Genomic DNA, 23,905 nt, shown 5'->3' on the forward strand with positions numbered 1-23,905 from the left:
TTCTGGAATGCCCTTCCCAGATACTGAGCAATACTTTTCTGACACTAAGTTGAGACCCTCTTGTTTTTCAAGTCTTTTTCAGATGTTTGGGGTGGTTTATTTTCCCTTCTCCCTCCCTCTTTGTTCTGCTGATCTTACCTGCTGCTGGTTTTTAAAGTAACATTTAGATCAACTTTGTGCAGCTGTTATAACCTCGTTGATGATTTTACGACTGATTCTGAATTCAATTTTTAAACTACCTATAAAAATGTATTCTATTGGTGCATTAGATTGTTCACACAGCATTTATTGATTGTATCACAGTATTGTTGAAAATTATCAGCATTAATCAAAGAATGGCACACAACTATTTCAGTAGTTCCTCCAGGCTTTTTTCCTAAATGGGAAAAATCTTGGTATCCCTTATTGCCATTTCTTTCCTCTGAAAGCTTGGTTTTTTCATATTCTGAACTTTCGTTTACTGTGCATTCATATGATCATATTATAAATAAATCTACTAAATAAAAGTGGGAAGTTGCACAAGATGAAGCATAGCGCATAAACAAGATAATTTTGTAAACAAAGGTCAGTTGTCATAGATACTTCTTTATTCAAGAACTTTGAGAATGCAAAATATTCCATGTTGCAATATCATGCTAGAGCAAAAATGGCTCTAAAAATGAAATTAGAGAAGCCTAGATGAAAGAAGTGCTTTTGACTTTGATTCAAGGAGAGTGCTGTCATCTTTAGTTGTCTTCAGTAAGCTGCTATTACAGGGGAAGCTGCAGTATGGTTACACTTGAAAAGGCAGAATGCTGTCAGTGGCCTCAAATACTCCCTGTGGCTACAAACTGGAAATGGAAACCACTTTGGCATCAAATGTTGCAAGTGGAACAAGTTGGTGAATTAGTGACAACTTGTAGCAGTAGTGTTGGGCTGTTGGAGCAAAACCCGCTAAAATCTCTTCAGTGCCTAGCACATGTATTGCACCTTGAGCTTTTGTGAGATGCATAAAGTGATCCCCTGTGCTGGTTTGGAGCCTGTTAAGTCATAGGGTGGCCATAAATCTGAAGTGACACACAGATGCTGGTTAGATGCATCTCATTGGCCTGTAGGTGGCAGATCTGGACAGGACTCTTTTGCTGGGTTTGCTGCTATCCCTGCTGATTAACAAGGCAGTGAATTTTGATCTGTTTGTTATAGTGAGTTGATTACAGTCTTTATTTGATACCTCTCTCCCAACATTTACTGGGCTGATGAGGAAAATCATATTCTGTTTGGAGTGTAATTCTTCAGAGGCTACCATGGAGAATGGACTTTTGAAAAAGTTGTCAGGCATAGGGTAGAGGCATTGGTGATTGTAGCAGGTGTGTTCATCCCTGGTCATCTCTACTAAACTGGATTTGCAGGTTTTATAGTGTTATAACATGTTAGCTTTGGTTGGCCTGAGGTGATAGCGGGTCTAAAAATGAGGATGTACTCCACACCACTTTTGGGTCTCTTTAAAAAAATAGCTTATTCTCTCCACAAGGTGTGTAGGGCTTGAGAGAAGCACAGAGTGCTTCCCGTTATGACTGCGGAGGACACTCATTAGCAGGCTACAGAATAGAACCTTGCAACAAGAGCTCATTGATAAAACACTGTTAAAATCTTGTAATTTAAACTTCTCCTTTGGATTTGTCTCTGGTTCAAGGAATTCTCAGGAACAATCCAAGCTCTTGCTGGGTTCTGCCAGAGACGACTCTCTGCCTTTTTTGGGCTTGGCATTTAAACTTGAGGTAGGTTGTTTTATTTCTTCTTTTTTTCTGAGGTGCTGCCTTCATGGCAGTTTTGGGCTAGGGGTCACTGGCTACTACTCATGCACCTCGGGGAATGGTTTGCTGCAGTCTGCCTTCTCACTTTTGAGGAATGTCAAGTTTTTGGTCTCCTTTGCTATGACTGCCTTTTGTGCTACTGCAGGCAGGACGATTTGGACAGCTCACATATGTTCGCGTGTACCAGGGAATGTTAAAGAAAAGTGATTACATCTACAACACCCGGACTGGGAAAAAAGTGCGAGTGCAGAGACTTGTCCGCTTGCATGCAGACATGATGGAGGTGAGTGTAGCATCACAGCTCAGAGAGTGCTCAGGATCCAGTCCATAATTTTTTTTTTAACTTGGAGTGAAACTCCTTTTAGACAGAGGATCCAAAACTAGCCAAGAGGAGGCTGCGTTAGTTCAACAAGATGGTATGAATTTTATTGAGCTCTTTGTATGCACCATGGAATTTCTTATCCACATAATACTGTTACCACAGTTTCATTTTCTGATTCACTCAATTTTCTGCGGTGCTGCCTTTATGGCAGCTTTGGGCTTAGGGGTCAGCAGCCACTCATCATGCACCTTGGGGAATGGTCTGCTCCAATCTGCCTTCTCACTTCTCAGGAATGTCTAGCTTTTGGTCTCCTTTGCTATGTCTGCCTTTTGTGCTACTGCAGGCTGAAGGATACTGAGCTTTTCCTTTTCTCCCAGCAGTCCTTTTCAGTCCAAGAAAAAACTATGGGAGGGAGAAGGTAAAGATCTGGGATTGGATCTGGTGCCAAACTTCTGTTTCTTCTATACAAGTGGAAATGCAAGAAAAAGACTGGGTAGCTACTTGTGTTGTCAGACTTAACTGTATCCCCACATGTTTCCACTTGTGCAAGATCTTGTGCAACCATTTTTGGGGCACTATAAGGGAAACACTAGGTGTTGCACAAGAACTAGTGCAAGCAGAATTGCATTAAGTCCGTTTCTGTTTCCACTTGCGTATCACCCAATCCAAGCCCTTGTATTCTGTGCCCATAGATCACGGGAGCCCAGTCAAGCTCCTGGAGAGGTTTTCATCTGATCCCAAGGATACCTCCCCTTCGTTTCTTTCTCCTATGTGACTCAAGACTAATGTTCCCTCTAAGCTGTTGAGTCTTGTAAGCAAAGATTTTACTTTGTGAGCTACTAGCATTAAAGTTGTGAACTACTGCATACATTAATTTGCTCGAGGGCCATATTTCCTGAGCTGAGACAAAAATGTGTGAGCTGGAAGCTAAAAAATTGTGAGCTAGCTCACACTAACTCAGCTTAGAGGGAACACTGCTCAAGACCCTTTAACCATGGCAGCAGAGGCTCTTTCACTGTTTCATTCCTTGTGCACTGCAGGCAAACATGATTCAGATGACATGTATAAGGGAGGAACTCTAAGTCTTCACAGGGAACATGGAGTTATTCTGTGTCTTGAAGTGGGTGGCCAAAATGCATAATAAGGCAGAAAAACACTGCCAAAGTCTTAGCAACAGGAAGGAGGGTATTCAGGGTTTACATGAATATTGGGGAGGCTAGGGTTGCTTCAGGGTGCCTCACAACATGTTAATGTTTCTCCTTGGTTTATCCTGTCATATGTTCGTTTATCCTTAGTTTGTCCTGCCATAACCACTTCCCCTCAATTAAAAATGTTCTCCTCTGGAGGAAATCCTTTACCTGACTCTTCCCACCCCCACGACGTCTTTTTTGGGAAATGGATCTATACATAACTTGAAAAATCTCTCAAAATGCTAGAAATACCTAACGGTGGGAATTAAAGTCCATTTCCTTCTATGTAATTATCTTTTTGAGCCTCAGCCAATGGAGAAAATAGAGGTTTTGCTCTGTAGCTTCTGTGCGACTGAGCAAGCCTTGCAAAACAAGCTGTTACACAGAAGCAAGCAAGAGAGAGAGAGAGTAGGAAGCAGATGGCAGCTTCTCATTTTAGGATAATGGCAGTCTCTACCTCTGTACCCAGCACAAAAGACCCTGGTAAACCCATAACTGTCTTAAAACATTGCAGTATGATGAATTTTGATTTAATTTGATTATAGGAGGGCTGTTATAAGAAGCTTTTGCAATGCTGCAATATATATTGGCTATATTTGAGAAATTATGGGCTGACTTCATTTTAATGCAACCATACTAGAAACACTGTGATACAGTTTGCATTAATTGGTTTTATGGTATATGATATAAAACTAATATGTGTATGTTTTTATACTTGTTGAGGTGAACCCTCTTGTAAAAAAAACAGTATGTATGAACTGTGGAGGGGGGGGAGCATTTTTTCAATCTCAAACGACTACCAACCTCTGTGCACCATAACTACATGTCTGCACTAAGCCTGTTGGTCTAAGAGAGCTGCCTTGGAAGCTGCAAACATGAGAACTATCTTACCCTTTCTTTTAACATTATACTCGTTCTCGCCTAATACTAAAAGTGTGTAAAACGCTGTTGATTTGGTTTTGTTGCTAGGATGTGGATGTAGTTTATGCAGGAGATATCTGTGCATTGTTTGGCGTCGACTGTGCAAGTGGGGATACATTCTCTGAAAAATCCAACTCTGATCTTTCCATGGTAAGTTTTTCCCTGGTTGAACTACTAGTTTTCTTTGAATTTCATGCATAAACAACGCCTCTACATGTGGAAAAAAACTCCTTCTAAGAAGTAGTTTATTTTTTATTTTTATTTTCAGAATGCTGTTACAACTATTACAAAATCCATAAAGATTAAGGGGTATATAAGCTCATACTGACAATAGTTCTAAAAACAGCCGGTGTGAAAGCGCAGGGCCACCAATGTACAAGGCGGCAGATATCCTGTATTTAAAATATGGTTACAGGTTCTGTAAAACATAAAACTGTGCTCAAAATTCTGATACTCTCCCATCTCCAGAGATACAAGATGCTTCCAGAAGGGAGAGTGGGAAAACAAGCCCCAGGCTTGAGAATTTTCTTTCACCACCACCACCACCCCGCAGTGAAGAAAGCAACAGTCATGGGAATATTTTGTTGCAGTTTACTGACAGATGGGGAATGAAGTGCATGTTAGTCATTTCACCTGTGACAAGCCAGCTTTTCAAAGTGGTGTGCTCTTATAAGGGCACTGCCACCAACCCCAGCTCCCCAATCGACCAGCATTATAAACATGATTGCTGCATTCGCTCTTTGCATTTTCTGGCATGCCTCTTCAAAACCTGATTCTCGAGCATTAGCTGGGGTCATGTGGTGTAGCGAAATTAAACAGGACTCGAGTTGGTCCTTAAAGACTACCAGTATTTATTAGATACCATATGCTTCTGGTGAAGTGAGCTTTGACTCATGAAAGCTTATTGCTGGAATAATGTCAGGTAGTGTTTAAGCTGCTACCAAACTCATTTACATTTACACCAAAAAACATCTGTGTATGGAGGGTTCCCATGGTCCTTTGCAATTGCTGCAATTTTTCCCAGCCCCTGGAAAGATCACTCCTGGGATCCCAGAATTTCTGCAAAGATTGTTTTCATGGCTTTTTTTTTTTGTAGCAGGAACTCTTTTGCATATTAGACTGCACCTCACTGATGTAGCCAGTCCTCCTGGAGTTTACAGTAGGCCCTGTACTAAGAGCCCTGTAAGCTCTTGGAAGATTGGCTGCATCAGGGGTTTGTGGCTTAATATGCAAAGGAGTTCCTGTTACAAAAAAAACCCTCATTGTTTTAATACTGAAAAGTGGTATTTTATGGCTTTTTTCTAGGAATCTATTCATGTCCCTGATCCTGTCATCTCTGTAGCAATGAAGCCATCCAACAAGGTATGTCTCTGAACAATGGCCATTAGTAAATTGCTTCCTTAGTTTGAGATGGAATGTTGGGTTTCTAGAAAGAAAAATAGCAAGATGCATTTGCATTTATTGAACTGTACAAGTGTTTTAATTTTTAAATTTTTGTCACAGCCTTCCTTTGAGGAGTGGAGGGTGGCATACGTGTTTCTTGACCCACAATGCCCTTTTATTCTCACAAGATTCCTGTAAGGCAGATTGGGCTGCTTGTGTTTGACTGGCCTAAGAGCACTTAGTGAAGTTCATAGCAGGTTGGGGGTTTGAACCAGAGTCTCTCTATTGCTAATCTGAAAGTAATCGCTATCCACACTGACTACCTTTTCTTCTGGAAAATGGGCCACATTTTCCAGTGTGAGGGCTCCCCTTCTGCCGATGGACTGTGTACCAGGGATAATGTTGTGGTCAAAGGTGAGAGGTTCCCAGTTGAACCACTGTGGTGTAGTGTTGAACTGTTGGGCTAAGACTGGAAAGGTCCAGGTTCAAGTCCCCCACAGATCACGTGGTGCCCTTGTGCTATTCACACACTGTCAGCCTCATCTACCTCATGGGTTGCTGTGAAGATAAAATGGAGGAAAAGAAAATCAGGTATCTTGAGCTTCTTGGAGAAAGACTGGGATAAAAATGTGGTATCTAAAGATCTGGTGATATTCTGAAGCCTGTGTGTTTCATGCATACGAATGGTTTAAGGAAACTGCTCAGTTGCCCATTGATAGGTTCTTGCCAGAAACAAAATCTTTTGGTCATATAGAGGGTGGTGCTGTGCTTTTTATAGATCCAGAAGGCTGGACCAGAACCAATGGACTGAAATTAAATCAGAAAGAGTTTTTGACTAAACATTACGAAGATCGTACTGACTGAGCAGTTCCTCATTCGAACAGACCTCCTCAGGAGGTGGTGGACTCTCCTTCTTTGGAGGTTTTTAAACAGAGACTAGATGGCCATCTGACAGCAATGATGATCCTATGAATTTAGGGGGAGGTATTTGTGAATTCCCTGTATTGTGCAAGGAGTTAAGACTAAATGACTCTGGAGGTATCTTCCACCTCTATGATTCTCTTATAACTGAACAATATTAACTGATACTGTGGATAATGTTGTGGATCTTTCTCCCCTGCTTGTTAGAATGATTTGGATAAGTTTTCAAAAGGCATTAACCGGTTCACCAGAGAAGATCCTACTTTCAGAGTTCATTTTGACAACGAGAGCAAGGAGACCATAGTTTCAGGAATGGGAGAACTGCATCTGGAGATCTATGCTCAGGTGATTGATTGCTAAAGACTACACTGGAGAAACATGATTCTGGGTTTCCCTAGTGGAATGTTCCTCTTAACTTGGCATTTAAACAGCATCCTGTGTTAACTGAAAACTGCTTCCAGAGCTGCTATGGATGAGGATAGCTATACAATGCAGGCCCCAAACCCACAGCTGGATTTGTGCTTACAATTTCTTCATATCCCGTTTGTTGTGAGAGAAGAGAATTCACAATTACAGGGTTTGAACCATATCATGTACTCTATGACTATAAAAATTTATCTGTTTAAAAAGTTGGAATGGGGGGGAGCTTTATAGCTGGTGTACATGTAAGAAGGCATTTTTAATAAGAAAACATCATCTGAACAATCAGACTTCACGCTTGCCATTTCCCCTATGCTTGTAAATAATATTCAAGATAAATTTGCATTCTTCTACTAGATTTTGTCCCTCTGGCAGCCCATTGTAATCAGTGTACTTTTTTGTGTGTTTTCCTTTCTTCATCTAGAGAATGGAAAGAGAATATGGCTGTCCTTGTGTTATGGGAAAGCCCAAAGTAGCCTTCAGAGAGTGCATTGTGGCACCGGTACCGTAAGTATCCACTACGATGAGGGAGGGCTGGGGATGTTGCCTTTGGTCCGAACCGTATAGATGGAATGTGAGCCTAAGAGAGCCTGTGGCGTCACACTTATTCTAGCTGTACGTGGAGGATTATTTTCATAACCTCTAATAGGAGCATTGAAGACATTTTGCTAATCTTGTGCTGCGCGTTTTGGCTGGCGACTATTCCGTATTACTTTCACTCCATGCTGTGGGTGCCAGAGAACTTGCATGTGCCAAGGGATGATTTCCTGCAGATTTAAAAAAAAGAAACAGGAATTCCGTGTTAGAGACCATCAAGCAAAAATCATGTCCTAATTCCCATCTAGGACGTTCTTGTTAGGCTTGCTACTTTCTTTCTTTCTCCCTGCCCCCCTCAGTACTCATTAACTTCTTATCGTTAATGGAACATGGATCTATAGGCTGGCAAAGTCTAGAACTGGGAGGAGGAATTTCCATACTGAAATATCTTTAGGTAATTATGATAGTTGTCAAGGTGGACTTTTCATGTCTTAAATTTCCAATCCATACGTGTGTTGGTGCCAGGGTAGCTCATAGCCACAGTGGACTAAGACCAAATGTAACCTGGCTTTGTTTTGGCAGTACTTCTGTACCAGTGTGCAATACACACGGGAGAACAGTACTTCCACTGTGGATCTGGTTTGGGGGGACCTTTGCAAATGGTACTTGTACTTTCCCTGGGGACTGCAGCCTTCTCTAGCCTTTCTCAGCATTCTTATGCTGTGCTCTCACTGTGACATTACATAGAATTCTGGTTTTTGCGGCTTTTTCTAATCTGATGGGTGACGAAAGCATAAGGCTTATCTCTTGCATATGTGTGCTTGTATATATGAGAGGAATGGCTGAATGGAGTACAGTGAAGCTTTTCAGGAAGATGTTAGTGTTCAGATGTGCTTCATAAAATAAGCTAGGTCATGCCTCAAAGAGCCTGATGCATGCCAGTTGTCCCTTCACATTGAAAACTCCAATGTGGGAACTGCAGCCATGAAGAATTTATCTGTGACTGCATGAAGTCTTTTGGTCATATGTCACCTGGCCCTTTGGATACCTTTTTTTTTTGGGTTAATGGACTGGCTTTTCTGTACTTTGATTAATGTGGAATGGGTGCTGCCCTTAAAGTAGGTGGGACATCTCAGCCAGTGCTCTCTGTTGATGATATAGTGGGGTTAACCTTGGAGTGGTGGAGCAGTATATAGAAAATTTAGCCTTAAGGAAGGGGGGGTTGTGTTTTAATAGTCCCTTGCATGCTTATGATCCACAGGAGGGAGGAAGCAGCTGATCTATGAGGTGAAGGGTCAGAGACCTAACCAAAGAAAGAGTGTATTTAAAATAATCAGCTAATTATTAAACACAACCAAAGATCTCTATTTACTTCACTTATACCCGCTCTTTCCCCCAAAATGGCTTACATAGTTATTCTCTCTCCCATTCTGTCCTCACAACAACCTCAAGAAATTGGTTAGGGTAAGACCATTTGACTGTCCCAACAAAGTCCCTGAGCAAGTTTCCATGGCACTGTGGGCATTTGAACCGAGGTGTCTGAAATTCTACTCTGACACTCAAACCTCTCCACCACACTGGCTTTCAGGATGTACATGCCAGGCCAGGCCAGGCAGGGCTTGAAGGTAAGAACCAGCACAATGAACTGAACCTGGAAAGAGTGGTACCTAGTGCAAAACTAGCACTAATGGTTCCACTATGGGTCTAGTGTCATATATGTCATATAAATTAGGTCCCCCCAAAGCAGCTGGACACTGTGGCCCTGCATATACTCGGCCCTTGCATAATTTCTGTATTTTAAAAACTGTTTTTGCTTCATTGGATCTTCTTTTTTAAGACTGAGGGCTTGAGAATTGTAAAGGAGCTATCTGTGGTGCTGAAGCCCTGTCCCCAACCACTGGAGGCCATAGTCAGCCGCTTCTCTTGCTTTTGAGATATCTAGTCATCCCCCAGTTCCTCTAAGTATGTAGAGCCCTCCACGAGGGCTAGAAACTTGCATTTTTTAAAAAGAAAAACACACAATTAAAAATATTCTAAGGAAGCTAAATTTGTTGCCTTGCATGTAGAGCTGATGTCTTACTATGAACTGTGGCCCCTCCCCATAATCCCAGTAGCTTGATCCTGTCCTCTGCTCTTCAGCAGCAGCAAACTGAGCACCAGGCTCTCAGGATGTCCTGTCTTACTCTGGAAGCAGCTCCAGCTCCTGTGTCAGGCCCCCTGACAGTTCCTTCCTATCTCAAGTCCTGTTGAAGGAATTGCCATGCTAGAAAGATTTATTTTTCCACAAGTGGGACTCTTCCTATTTTTCTTTTAAATGAATGGTACTTACCTGGGAGACAATGTCATGGATTAAAACCACGTAGGAAAATTCAAGGTAATCATCGCTCCTTTTCTGAAACCAGAGAGGAAAATTTACACTCTTGCTTCGTTATATACAATTGTCAGTCAGATTTATCTAATCACAGTGAAGTGTGAAGTGAAATGAGCATGAAATATTGAAGAGCTAGTTATACACTAGAGACCACCTCCCCCCACCCCCACTGGAGTGTCTTTTTTGTTTTAGTTGCACAATAACATAATGAGAGTTGTTCAGACTGCCACTTGCAGTTGGCAAAAAAAGTTTCCCTGCTGAAAGAGAAAAGGCTCTTGTTTCCGTGAACAGTTTGATAACTGAGTCATTGTGTTGGTGTAGCGTTAAGTCGCTATGGGCACCCCTTCCTTAGTCTACACTTTTATTTTGGATTTTTGTGACTATGGAGTATAAAAGCATGCCACATGGAAAGCATAGTTGTTATATAGTTAGGGTAGTGATGTAGATTTCCAGAAAAATCCGTTTGGGAAATATTCCCTTTCCCCCCCCTCCCAAACCCCCCCCATTTGATTCAGCATGTTTGTTTTAACCTATATCTAGTAGATAACTTCAAAAGGTTCCCATAGCAACAAATAGTTTAACAAATCATTGATGGGGGGGGTGTTGGAATCAGATGTAGTTCAAATGTTATATTAAAAAATTAACACTGTGTGAAAATACTGGCATTAGAATAATACTTGTAAAAATTTAAAGGAAACATGGCATATTTTCCTTATTGTATAAATTGTTAGCACATCCAGAGAAGTGTTCATAATATGCTATGGCTGTGTTCAGCTCCTCTGTTTTCAGTAGAATCTAACTCATCTCACAGTGGTCATTGGGGCTTCTCAACTTCACTGTTACCCTCTTTGGCATCCCTGATTAGTTCCAGATCACACTGGTGAGACAGTGACCTTTCTACTATGCGAGAAGAGACAGATAAATTTTTCCATTTGGCTGTGCAGATCAAATTAAAAACAAATCAGGTGAATTGGTTTTTTTTTTAAACTGGACCATTATATGCCTTTGTCATCCCTTCCTCTTTTACCCAAAAGAGCATTAATTACACTTTTGAAACTGCCAAGCTTGCCTGATGATTGAACTGGAAATCGCATCCATTAATTGTTGTCAGTTTTAGGAAACAATCTTCCACAGAAAAAGAAAACACCCAAACATCTTTTGCCCCTCATCTGATGTTAAGCAACTTTATAAGGTTTGATGGCAAAATCCAGTATATTAGATAGCAAGCGGATTTGACCAGGTGCATAAATTATATAACTCAAAAATAAACTGAGGGAATTCCCTGCTCTAAAAAAATAGTGGTGGGAAGGACAACACTAGCAATATTCAGCAATGTGAAATCCAAGGAACAATGGGATATGACCTTCTGGAGACCCTCAGCCCGTACACCAGTTTTCTTGCTTGCATGTGCATTAATACACAGAAAGACACACACTCCATTTGGTGAAGAAAGTAAAGCTTTTTATTGTGTGTTTGTCTTCTCTACATCTCTGTAGCCACCCAAGCTGTTTACACAGCACCTCCTTAGCTACCCTGTCTGTTCTAAAGAAGATTATTTTTTTTAATCAGGAGGCCATGGGGGGGGGGGGAGATCCTGACTGTTGGTTTTTGCTTCTCACTGTGCACAATCTCTCCCCTTTATGCATCCAAAGCACTAGAATCTCACAATAAACTTTCCCCTGGAGGGCAGCTTGTCAGCCCTCACTCTTCGTTGCGTTAACTCACCACTTGCTTGACGCTTTCGATTTGTACCATGTTGTACCAGGTGTCCTCAGTTGAATTCTGCCATATTATGTATCCACAGGCTACTCCGGCTAGGTTCCGCACAGGCTCCATTTCAGCAGTTATATTCCCATGACTGTCTGGCAACAGAAACAAACAAAATAGCCTGTATTGAAATGGAAGGGAGCCTTAATCTTCAAAAAATAAACTCTGTCCTCCCTTTTACTGTAGATAACTTCTGTGATATTGGCCATGAGTCCTAGGGACAGTCCATAAATTTGCATGGTGTACCACCCCTCCCTGAAACAGACAATAATGATAGGAAAAGCCAAAGGCAGCAGGAAAAGCAGAAGACCCAACATGACTTGGATTGCTTCAGTCAAGGAAGCCCCAGCCCTCAGTTTGCAAGAACTGAGAGTGGCTGTTAATGATAAGACATTTTGGAGACATTAATTTGTAGGGCCACCATAAGTTGAAAACGACTTGACAGCACTTAACACACACACCATCTCTCCCAATCCTGATTCTGTGTTTGCAAATTGGCACACAATCTGCTTACTTTACTATGAATCCAAAATATAGACTTGGCTTAGATAGACAAGCACTTTAGTGGGTGTGAGAAATAGTAGGGGCTAAGTACAGGAATAGTCAGACTGCTTGGCGGGAGAACCATTACTGCAAGTCATGCAGGGAGGCCTACAAAATGTGCTAGAGCCATTTGCAGGTAGTATATACTGGTTTCCCAATATACCATGATCATAAGGTGGTTCTGTTGAAAGTTAAAGCTGAGATTCTCAAGATTTGGCACATATAGAGTGCATATAATGATAGAATAACCCTCTAACGAAGCCTGTGGAATTTACCACTGGCCTGGGGGCATGGACTAGTAGCATGGTTCCTAGTAACATCCACAATTATACTGGAGCAAACTATTGAAAACAGCAATGCTGAACCTTTTAGCTATTATATTAATGGTACAACAGTGGAATAGTAGACCAGTCTTGTTAGAGCTTGGAAGCTAAGCAAGGTTAGCCACCAAGATCCGGTTTGCTATGCAGAGGAAGGCAATGGCAAGCCACCTCTGCTCATCTCTTGCCTTGAAAAGCGCATCAGAGACCCGGGGTCACCATGCATTGGTTGCAACTTGATGACGTGCAATTATAATAGCTGAATACAACTACTCATGGCCCTGGTTTGAAGTGGAGGCAGCCAACAATCCCAGTCTCACCTGTCCCTCCAGGACTTTGTGACCATTCTGTCCCCTCCCCAGAGGGCTGATTGGTCCAGTTAGAACTGGACAGGGGAGCCAGCCTTGCTGCATGGACTGACATCCAGCCAGCCAGAGGGGGAGAGCTTGGGAACTTATAGGGTACCTCTCTGGTTTAAAGGAAAGCTGGCAGCTAATGTTCACAAGGCAATGGTAAATTTCAAAACTTCATCAACTTGGTTCCGTTGAGTACTTAAAAGCCTACTCAAAAAGTGAAGTGTGAGTGTCAGATTGTGGGGGAGGGGGTTCCCTTTTAACCTGGAATGTGTTGTGCCTCTAGTAATTCCGACAGGTTTTTGATTCTGTTGTAGAATTCATTATCCACTTGCTCTGTATTCTTCCCAAACTCTCCTTCCACTGTGTAATGGACTTCTGGAGCAACATGCTGGTCACCATGATGATAAAGAATCTCAGCTGTGCAGTTCACAGGGCTGTCCTGCTGCAGAAAAATGTGCATAGGTTAAAAATTTTCAGTAGAAGCCACAAGCTAGCATGTTTATTTTTATTTATTTTTATGGAGAGACTATTCGTTTCTTCAAAGTGAGCTATTATGGTCTGTATGTGACTAAGTCCTTGTTTTGAATACTTATTTATCCTAACTGTAAACTGCTCTCTGTTCCAGGAGAATGCGACATGCATTCTTCCTCTTCTATTCAGTTGTTCTGATATCAGATCGTAGTTGACTACTATAAAACAGCGGTGGCCAAACTGCAGCTCAGGAGCCGCATGTGGCTTTATCACACACATTGTGTGGCTCTTGAAGCCACTGTCCCCATCAGCTGGCTTGGAGAAGGCATTTCTCTCTTTAAATCACTTAGCCAAGCCAAACCAGCCAACCGCTTGGAGAATGCACTTGGAGAAAGTTGCTTTCTTTCCACCTCTTCCTCCCATCTTTTTGCCTGCCTGCCTTCCCTTCCTCCAGCTCTCAAACATCTGATGTTCATGTCTTACAGCTCTCAAATATCTGATGTTTATTCTATGTGGCTCTTACATTAAGCAAGTTTGGCCACCCCTGCTATAGAACCTAATCAGATAAGACAGCACTCTTCTGTTGTTGTGGAATCATCCTTTTATAGATAGTCTGACTGGCAGACTAACCTCCTTCTTAACATAGAACTGGAAAGGACCTCAAGGGTCATCTAGTCCAAACCCCTGCACAAGGCAGGAAATTCACAACTACTTTCCTCCCCCGCCACAACTCCTGCTCTGTGCCCCGAAAAGTGCCATGTATTCCAGTCTTAAAAGACAGCAGGATTATTTTCACACTACCACAGCCTGCATTTCCATACTTTGGCAATAACTGGTTTTGTGTGACTTGCACTCTTACCTATACTTAGCCATAAACATTCTATTCCACCATTGCCTCAAACAGTAGGTGTGAAATCTCTGCTGCTTCAGAAGGCAAGACTAGATCTAATGGTTATGAAGGATAACGAAAGCTGATTTCATTTGAACATTTGGAGAAACTTTGTAATGCAAAAAACAGTATGGGAATGGAACTTGTTTCCTGTTATTTTGGGGTGGGGCTCTCCTTTGCTGGGAGGCTTTTCAAAGCAAGGGCTGGACAACCAGCTGTTGGGAATGTTCTAGTTTGGGTTTCCTGCACTGAACAGGGAGTTGGACTAGATGGCTTATAAGAACCCTTCTAGTTCTGTGATCGCTGCTTTTGGATAATGCCTTATTAATGTTAAAAGAAACAGGCTCAATGTAAATTAAGTCTGAAACAGTCTATCATAGACAATAACGAATGCTGCTCTTAAAAATTAGATTTCTACATAGCTCCTAAATGCATTTACTAGGAAATGTACTGCTTGATGTATTTAACCCCTTGGAAGTGAAGTATGAACTGGCTCCACGCAGCAGCACATTGGCTTTGAGGTGAGGCTATGAAAGTCCTATCTGTAGGACTTCCGCAGAGATAAATCTCTAGTGATACCCAGTCAGCTGGTTCACACCAAAATTAGCACTGATTTCCAGCAAAACTTTTAACTTCCCTGTAACAACCTGATATTCCCCTCGGTCTTCTGCCTGCCTGGATTGCCTGCCTTAATCCCCTTAATTGTATCAAGAATTGCTCAGACCATACTTGCATTCTGGAGCCTCTAGGTAATACAACTGATAATGCTAGTAGGAAAGTCTAATGCCGCTGAGGGGAATGATTTGCTTTTACTTATCAGTGAGAAATTATCCTTAGTAGGTTGTTAAGAGCCGTGGGGTTTTGGTAGACCTAAGACTTTCTTGTTGGAAACCCAGAACCATCTGCACTAGATGCGCAGGCTGCCAGCCGTTTTGGATGAACTGTCCTTGCCATGCTGATCCTCCTTTCTGTATATTTTAGGCTGGGTTAGGGTAATGCACTCTTGGAGGTGCTGCTCTTAGAGACAGTATAAAAACTTTTACTAGTTCAAAATGCCACTCCTTGATCATTAACAGGGAATATGAGCTGTTTCCATCATATCATGCTGCTTTCAAAACAGCTTCAGGAGCTTCAGCGTTGCTAAGTCTCTCTTTTAAAACCCTTCCTAGCCTTGCAGTTCGTATCTGAAGGACTGTCCCTCCTGGCATGAACTTGTGTGCTAATGGCTTTCCTCAAGTCAAGAAGTCCTGTTAACTCTGCCTTCCTTGAGAGCAGCCTATCCAGACATTATCAGTGCTCCATTGGGGTGGAACCAAGCTCCCACTGGATATCACATCACTGCTGGTCTTGTCTGAGAAGAAGCAGGATGAAAGTATTGTATACATTTGTTTAGGATCAGAATGCCAGAAAGACAAGATTGTATGTTCTGCACTTATTTTCAGAATGGCTTCCCCAAGCCTAAATATGCCTGCTGTCTCACCCTAAAAAAGCCATATCAACATAAACCAACGAAACGTCACTTACTTTGGAAAGGATTTCTGCTATTGAAAACTTAAGACGGTATTTATGCCCGACACCTGCAATGTCCTGGGGAGAAAAAAAGAGTATGTGACTTGTCTTCCATTCTGAGAACTCTTGTGCTGAATGCAGAGCTGCTGATTAGTCCTAGAAAAAAACAGTTAATCTGGAACATACAGAATGTACCAAGAAAGCCACAGAGCATGTGTCTTCAGCCAAATTTAAGATCTGTTAAGCTCCATTTCACTATGCTGAGTGATGCACAGGCATTCTCTTCTCCTAGTGAAATCAGCAGAATATTAAATGCTAGCTTTGGCCAGCCAGTACCCCAATGGTTGTAATGACTGATCCACTGTGTTTCAGTACCATACCTCTTTTGAATGTAACAGCAATGGTAGCTTATTCCTGTGCTTTAGAGAGGGCCTGGCATAGGAAGAAAGATGACTTGTTGAGGCGGCAGGGGAAAGTCTTCAGGAACTGACTTCTGTGCCTTCTCTTGCAGAGAGCAAAAGGGGAGCTACACCAGTAGACATGTTTTATTTCCTCCTCCTTTGCAAATTGGTTAAATTGCATCCCCCTAGAGCAGCTGCATTGCCCACTGTGCTTATTTCAGCTCATCATGCAAGAGGACAGAAAAGGAAGGAGAGCCAGGTCTAGTACAGGAGGGCTAAACCGCAAGTGGGTGGCACAGGGTGTGCCGTGCTCTGTTGAAATGCCATGCTCTGTTGAAACAAGGGACAAGCAGCACAATCCCATGCGGAGTGACTGCAGCCTGAGCCCAGTGCCTGGAGTAACTGGGCAAGGTGAATGCACTATCTGTTACCTTTGGTCGGGGCTGTGTGTTCAAGAATCATCAGGGCTAGCCAGGCCCTTAAGGGGGAAGGGGGGTGGGTGGGAACTGGAGGGGCCTGCATTGTTCTGGGTTTCGCCCAGTGGTGAAAAATACTGTTGGGGCGGGGGGGGGGGGGCGGGGTTGGTCGCTTAGGAAAGAAAGCTTCGTAGCTTGAAAGTGAGAGGAGCCGAGGAGGAGGAAGTGTTTCGGGCTTTTGTTTTAAAGTAGAACCCCCTTTTGAGGACAAAGCGGCCTTCGGGAGCGCGTCATACTCTAGCACTGGAAGCGGATGCAGAAGCGCCCCCCGGCCGAAGCAGCGCCGTCAGCAGCAGCCGCCTTTCCGCGCCCCCCCCCCCCGGCCTGGGCCTCGCCCTCCTTCCTTCCCTCCCTTCGTGGGCGGGCAGGTGTTTTGCTGGCTCACCTCTCGGCTGGCTTGGCTGACTTGGCGCACCTCGAAGAGCTTGTTGGGGCCGCCGTGCTGGTAGTTGATGTATTTGCCCACCACGCCGCTGGCTCGCGTGGCCGGATAATGGCCCGGCGGGATCTCCATGGGGCCAGTGGAGGCGGCGGCGGCGGCGCGCTTTGCCTGCTGCTGCTGCTGCTCGGCGAGGCCGCGACTGCGGGGGTGGCTCCTCCCTGGCGAAGCGGAAAGGCCGGCCGGGCTGGGCTGGGCTTGGGCGGCAGGAGGCGCGGCGGCGAGGGTCTCCGAGGCTGATGCCGGTGCCGCCGCCGCCTGGAGAGAGGCGGGAAGCGCCAGCAAGAGGAGGGGGAAAAGAGCTGGCGAGGCGGCGGGGCTGGGCCACATCTGCCCCCAGGGCCACATCTGTAGCGCGGGGCGCGCTCGCTGCTTTCACTCGCTGGCGTGGAGAAAAGCTGCAAAGGGGGGAGAGGCTTGGGAATGGCCTTCGCAACAAACCCGCCCTCGGCCTGTTGACTTGGGATCGGAGCCCACGGAGTTCGTCAGGATTTACTCCCACATAGATGTGCCCAGGGTTCCGGCCAAAGGGCTTTGGCCCCGCGGAAAACGCCCAGCTCTTCAGCATGTGTGCTTGGAAGGGAGCCGCACCACAGCCGATGGTGGTTGTGCTTCAGCCCGAAGCCGCAGACTTGCTCGGAAGGACATGAGTCCCGTTGAACTTGATGGAACTTTTCTTCCCAGTTTTAGGAGACAGTCGCAGTGTTATTTCATTTAGGGAGAGCGTTTGTTGGCATCAGCAACTGAGTTAAGGAAAGCTACTCTAGGCAATGCTGCTTTTCTGTCCCATGGGGACTTCTCCCCTCCAGTTTATCCTCACAGCAGCCTTGTAAGGTAGGTTGGACTGAGAACACGTGACTGGCCCAAAGTGGTCGGGCAAGCTTCCATGGGGCATGTGAGGATTTGGATCTGGGTCTTCCAGATCAGAACCTCTGAACAGCTGCACAGCTTGAATTGGCCTGTGGCTACCCATTCATTCACTGAGACCTCGCCTGTAGAAGTGCATTGTGCAAAGAGAAAACTCAGGGCTGGAGATCGTGATGGGGAATCTGAAGAGAGCCATTTCACAGTCTGTAGCTGCCTTCAGGGTGCTGGGCTTCCAGTTCTTTAGCCATTGGTGCCTTGACCCTGAAAAACTGCCTCTGTTGTGGGAATGTCATACTTGAGAGTGGCTTGGCTAAAGCAAAGCTTTGAGCTCAGTGTGTGATGAGAATGTTGTAGCCCTGAATGACTGGGCCTTGTGCAAAGTTTATTACAATGACTACATTAATGGGCCTCACACCTACTGCTCGTATGCACAGGCATATTGGCACCAATTGCTCTTGGACCAAATATAATACAGTATAGTTCAGAGCTCCTCTGTCCTTTGTAGACGAACAGTCTTAAGATTTTTCTCTCAAGTTTTATGCTTCAAAAATTGATTGTGGTTTCCTTGCTGCTTTGTCTTTGCACCTGTAATTATTTAAGATTACTTTTTTCCCATAAGGGTTGTAAGTTTCCTCTGAATGTGGAGATTCTATTTAGTCATCTTGGCTAACAGTTAAAGACCTTTCTTCTATGAAAGTGTGTGATCCCCTTTCAAGGCAGTGAATTCTGCAACTAAACTATGCATTGTCTGGAAAAGTATTTCCTTCTGTCCTGTTCGCTTTCAACTTCATTACATAAGAGAAGCCATGTTGGATCAGGCCAATGGCCCATCCAGGCCAACACTCTGTCACACAGTGGCCAAAGAAACCAGGTGCCATCAGGAGGTCCACTAATGGGGCCAGGACACTAGAAGCCCTCACACTGTTGTCGTCCCCCACCCCACCTCGAAGCACCAAGAATACAGAGCATCACTGCTCTAGACAGAGATTTCCATCTTTACCCTAATAGCCACTGATGGACCTCTTCGCCATATGTTTATCCAATCCTCCATACATGTAGCTGCCACCATCTCCTGTGGCAACAAATTCACTCTTTGGGTGAAGAAGTACTTCCTTTCATCCATTTTAACCCAACTGCTCAGCAATTTCATTGTGTGCCCATGAGTTCTTGAATTGTGAGAAAGGGAGAAAAGTACTTCTTTCTTTACCTTCTTTGTCCCATACATTGGAAAAGGAAAGGTCCGCTGTGCAAGCACCATTCTTTTCCGGCTCTGAGGTGATGTTGCTTTCACAACGTTTTCACTGCAGATTTTTTACGGGGTAGTTTGCCATTGCCTTCCCCAGTCATTTACACTTTCCCCCCAGCAAGCTGGGTATTCATTTTACCAACCTTGGAAGGATGGAAGGCTGAATCAACCTCGAGCCATCTACCTGAAAACCCAGCTTCTGTCAGGGATCGAACTCAGGTCGTGAGCAGAGTTTAGGACTGCAGTACTGCAGCTTTAACACTGCGCCACGGGGCTCTTAATCCCATACATTAGATCCCCACAAATTCTAGCATCATGGAAGAGTTAAAAAAAAAAAAAGTGTACTGTCTACTAGCTCCACACTCTGCATAATTGTGTTAATCATATTCCTATATATTTGTCATATTCTCTGTTTATTTTTTTTCTTAGCTGAAATTCTTTAACCTTGACCCCTGTTTTCTGAGGAAAAGGTGGGCATACAAATATTTTGAAATGCATTTAAATTAAATAAAGCAATGCTCTAACAGCAATTTAACACCACTGCACAGAGACTTTGCCACTAAACCTAAAGACACCCTATAAGTTGGAGGAGTTGGTCTCTGGCCACCCACACATACTGTATGATTGGGCAGTACTATTCCTGATAAACATCATGGCTGTGTTTTGTTTTGTAGGTTTGACTTCACTCATAAAAAGCAGAGTGGTGGGGCTGGCCAGTATGGTAAAGTGATAGGAGTTCTAGAACCCCTGGAGCCAGAGAACAACACCAGACTAGAATTCAGTGACAGAACTGTTGGAACCAATGTCCCAAAACAGTTTGTGCCAGCCGTTGAAAAGGTAATCTTTCTTTGTATTTTGTAATGTAAAGAAAATCAAATAAGATGTTCTGTTCTCTCCATATTGCGATAAAGGCAGCGACTTGATCTAAACTTGGGGGTGGTCATTTTTTCAAGCACATTGGTTGTGAAGGCAGATAATCAACTGATAAAAACCCAAATGAAATAAAACTGCTGAGTAATAGTGACATTTAAAAAAATTGTCTAGGATTTGCAGGCCACAGCCCCTTCCTATGATAGCAGCTTTTGGTAGAAGTAGAATTCTACCTGCCCTTTCCATTTCTTGGATTTCTATGCTACCGGAAAGCAGAGTCATGTCAAGATCATGACTTGCTTTTTGGCCCACTTTACGTTTTCCAGCTATAATGTACCTGAAGTAAGCTAGCTTGCTCAATTCTCTCACATTGTTGGTGTGCAGGTGTGAAAAACAGGTAGTTCTGAATGCCACCATGCATGTGATTTTTGGCCTTCTGCTGGTTTGCAAGGTCAGCATAAGAAATTCTGGTGGTTTTCCCACATTTCCTTATTCTTATGGCAGTGCCCTCTTGTGGTGAAAAATATGTTTCTTTTAAGGATTTTGACCATGCTTTTTCCAATGGTTGGACATATGGACATATGAAGCTGCCTTATACTGAATCAGACCCTTGGTCCATCAAAGTCAGTATTGTCTACTCAGACTGGCAGCAGCTCTCCAGGGTCTCAAGCTGAGGTTTTCCACACCTATTTGCCTGGACCCTTTTTTGGAGATGCCAGGGATTGAACCTGGGACCTTCTGCTTACCAAGCAGATGCTCTACCACTGAGCCACCGTCCCTCCCCTGGTTCCTCTCTCTCAGTATGTCTTGGTGTGTTCTTGTAAACAGGTGTCTTTGCAGTACATGGGAACTATAGGATTTTCACTTCACGTGTGGTTTTACTGTTTTTAAGAAAGGCAAAAGCCCAAGTGATATAGTGGATAGTCAGACTAGTATATGGGAAAGCCAGGTTAAAATCCCTGTTCTGCCAAGGAAGCTTGATGGGTAATCTGAGACACTTACACACCTTTAGAATATCCTACCTCATTAGGTTGGTACGGGGATAAAATATACCAGAGGAGAAGGATGTATGACACTTTGGTTCCCCATTAAGCAGGAAAGCAGCATAGGGATGGGATAAATAATAATAATAAAATTAAAACGCACAGTCATACCATTAAATTCGGTTAATATTCTAAGCATGTAAATGAACATAACAGCACATAAGAGAAGCCATGTTGTATCAGGTCACTGGCCTATCCAGTCCAACACTGTCACACAGTGGCCAAAACCCAAGTGCCATCAGGAAGTCCACCAGTGGGGCCAGAATTCCAGAAGCCCTCCCATTGTTGCCCCCCCCCCCAACCACCAAGAATACAGAGCATCACTGCTCCAGACATAGTGTTCCATCTGTATCTTCAGCTAATAGCCACTGATGGACTTCTGCTTCATATGTTTCATATGCATATGCTCAGTACCTAAAAATGCAACCCCTGATTCTTTTGTGACTCATGGTTTGAAGCCAGAGTTGTTGCCTCAAGGCTTTCCTTATCCATTCAGGCAAGGCATTTTTCTTTCAGCAGTATTCTGGCAGGAAATCATTTTGCTGGGTTCTCTTCCCCACATTTCCAGTTGCATTCTCCAGCACACAGGACAAGCATTTTTGTGATTTGAACTCACTAATGCTGAAGTCATTCTTTTCAGGGATTCCGTGACGCATGTGAGAAAGGTCCCTTGTCAGGTCACAAGATTTCCGGAATACGGTTCGTCCTGGAGGATGGTGCGAATCACATGGTGGACTCAAATGAAATCTCTTTTATCCGGGCCGCTGAAGGTGCCGTGAGACAAGGTACCACTTTGCAGATGAACTGTTTTGCAGCCTCTTCCTGGCGGGTCTTCTGCCTTTCCTTGGCTCATCCCTTCAGTTTATTGCATATGCCTACCCAAAAAGCACCACTCTCAGTCCAGTTCTGTCCTTTTTCATTTCTGACTTCCAGTCACTTATGGTTCTGAACCATCCACTTCTCGCCATCTACATTTTTTTTCTCTTCTGTAGTTCACCCTAGTCTTTCTGTCTTCTGTGAGCATGCTCATTGGCTTCCAAGGCCCATAACAGCAAATGTTTTCTCCTACATCTTTTTATTCCTAGAACCGCTTCCCCATTCAGACTCTGTTTCTTCTGCCAAAAATGGCCCCCGTTACCTCACTTCTTCCTGCCCTCTATCACTCTGATCCTCTCTAGTACATCTATAGTACAATCCTGCATGTAATTATTAAGAAGGAATTCCCATTGTATTGGATGGAGTTTATTTTTACAAAAGCACACATAGGATTGCAGATTTGACTGCAAGTCCTCTGGTTAGGAATTGTGTTGTTTCTGTGTACTGGGCCTTGTTCACACACAAAATAAACTTTTGTTGGTCATTTGTTTTTCTAATGTATATACTTTTAAAGAAAAAAAATCAAAAGTTTTATTTGTAATTTAACCTGCACAAAGACATTAATCCTACTTCTCTAGGATTTTATACATTCTCAAAGGCTGGAGCAGACTCATTTCTCCTTCTGCCTCTGCCCTCCCTTAAGTGATTCTGAGTTGCTCCCATATTCCCCCTCCCCTCCAGCTATGGCAGATGCAACGGTGTGTATTCTTGAGCCCATCATGTCCGTGGAAGTTGTAGCACCTAATGAATTCCAAGGAGCGGTGGTGGCAGGAATCAACCGCCGCCAGGGCATCATCACAGGGCAAGATGGCGCTGAGGGCTACTTCACCATCTATGCTGATGTAAGTGTTCTGAAGCACATTCAGATGTTGTTCTTTTTTATCCACGGTGCTGAACTTTAATGTTACTGTTTGGGCCATGGCTTATACCAGAACACTCTGCTGTTAATACTGCTTGCATTTGTTAAAACTATTCCTTAAGCCAGCTAGCCCATAGAGCAAGACACGGAGAGTTTTAGTGCAATTTTGTACTTCTCAGACCTTCTGAAATGGGACCTTCTTCTGAGCTTTCTTTGTCTTTTGGGGCTAGCCACCGGGCAGTGCAGGTCCAGGAGGCATTGGGGATCATACCGATAGGTCCATACCATTGGGAATGAGTGAGGGCATTAAATATATTTATTTTTATTTATTTACATTATTTAGAGTCCACCTTTCTCGCTGAAACTTAGTGGATTACACAGAGGGCATCAGTACAGTCAACAGGATGGGTCATTTAATAAACAATGAAATAGGATACAAGTTGTAGAACCAACCAGAAATTTTAAAAACAGTACTGAAGCAAAGCAAATTGTTAACATGACGCGTTAAATGATGCAAAATTACATAACAGGGTCTAACTTACAGAAAACTCTATGCAGTAGGATAGACTAGAGTCACTGACAATTTATCCAGATACATTGTAAATCATTTTATACAATGCTACCATATTATCTGCATAGAAAAGCCCTCTAGAGTAATTCCTGATCTTCTCGGGCAGACTGTCCCACAGGGTGAGAGCCACAACCGAGAAGGCACATGTACAGGCAGTTGTTGACCTTGCCCATTTGCAGATTGAAAGGCCTTGCTCGGATGGGTGAAGCTGACATGATGGAGCATAGAGGGAGAGATGATCTTGCAGATCTAAGGCCATGAAAGGCTTTGTATGTGATAGACAGTATTTGCAATCAAGCCTGGTAACAGATGGTAGCCAATGGAGTGACTGCAGAATGGAGGTAACATGCATGTGCCACCTAACTCCCGATAGTGACCAAGGCACATTGAAGGGAAAAATGAGGAGGGAATATGGCAACTTTGTCCTCTCTCCTTTTCCATCTGCTGGGTGGGGCCACAGCACCCTCTCTCAGCTGAGGAATTCGAACCTCTTGTCTCTGTCTGCAAGAGAGTCAATACCCAGAGTTTGAGAACTTCTGGTGTA

At 43.6% G+C, this 23,905-nt stretch overlaps 2 protein-coding genes across 3 annotated transcripts in view; one reads left to right on the forward strand and one right to left on the reverse strand.

Annotated features, from left to right (window-relative positions):
* The window catches only part of GFM1 (G elongation factor mitochondrial 1), a 47,246-nt gene that overhangs the window by 18,279 nt on the left and 5,062 nt on the right, over positions 1 to 23,905 (forward strand). Inside the window, exons 8-16 of the mRNA XM_060242392.1 lie at positions 1,673 to 1,757; positions 1,939 to 2,076; positions 4,275 to 4,376; positions 5,532 to 5,588; positions 6,738 to 6,875; positions 7,375 to 7,457; positions 19,817 to 19,979; positions 21,696 to 21,840; positions 22,613 to 22,773. Coding sequence (XP_060098375.1) covers positions 1,673 to 1,757; positions 1,939 to 2,076; positions 4,275 to 4,376; positions 5,532 to 5,588; positions 6,738 to 6,875; positions 7,375 to 7,457; positions 19,817 to 19,979; positions 21,696 to 21,840; positions 22,613 to 22,773 — 1,072 coding nt within the window. The remainder of the gene's footprint in view (positions 1 to 1,672; positions 1,758 to 1,938; positions 2,077 to 4,274; positions 4,377 to 5,531; positions 5,589 to 6,737; positions 6,876 to 7,374; positions 7,458 to 19,816; positions 19,980 to 21,695; positions 21,841 to 22,612; positions 22,774 to 23,905) is intronic.
* LXN (latexin) lies at positions 4,461 to 17,377 on the reverse strand. 2 transcript variants are annotated; one of them, XM_060242393.1, is made up of 7 exons: positions 16,976 to 17,377; positions 15,729 to 15,791; positions 13,106 to 13,283; positions 11,584 to 11,720; positions 9,817 to 9,879; positions 5,501 to 7,717; positions 4,461 to 5,306 (listed from the first exon to the last, which is right to left on the reverse strand). In XM_060242393.1, the coding sequence occupies exons 1-6, from the start codon at positions 17,375 to 17,377 to the stop codon at positions 7,619 to 7,621; spliced, it is 942 nt and encodes a 313-aa protein (XP_060098376.1). In that variant the 3' UTR covers positions 4,461 to 5,306; positions 5,501 to 7,618. The 2 variants fall into 2 exon arrangements, with proteins under 2 accessions (XP_060098376.1, XP_060098377.1); XM_060242394.1 differs by having other exon boundaries at positions 13,106 to 13,286; positions 16,976 to 17,168.

The sequence above is a fragment of the Heteronotia binoei genome, chromosome 6 (assembly GCF_032191835.1).
Source record: "Heteronotia binoei isolate CCM8104 ecotype False Entrance Well chromosome 6, APGP_CSIRO_Hbin_v1, whole genome shotgun sequence".
Lineage (NCBI taxonomy): Eukaryota > Metazoa > Chordata > Lepidosauria > Squamata > Gekkonidae > Heteronotia > Heteronotia binoei.

Bases quoted from the DNA above. Each gene is read 5' to 3' on its own strand.
- LXN (XM_060242393.1), bottom strand. From the start codon at position 17,377: ATGTGGCCCTGGGGGCAGATGTGGCCCAGCCCCGCCGCCTCGCCAGCT. The intron at 15,792-16,975 runs GTGAGCCAGCAA...TTTTCTCCCCAG, and splicing joins TCAGCCAAGCCAGCCGAGAG to GACATTGCAGGTGTCGGGCA. The intron at 7,718-9,816 runs GTAAGTACCATT...TTAAATCTGCAG, and splicing joins TCCATGACATTGTCTCCCAG to GAAATCATCCCTTGGCACAT.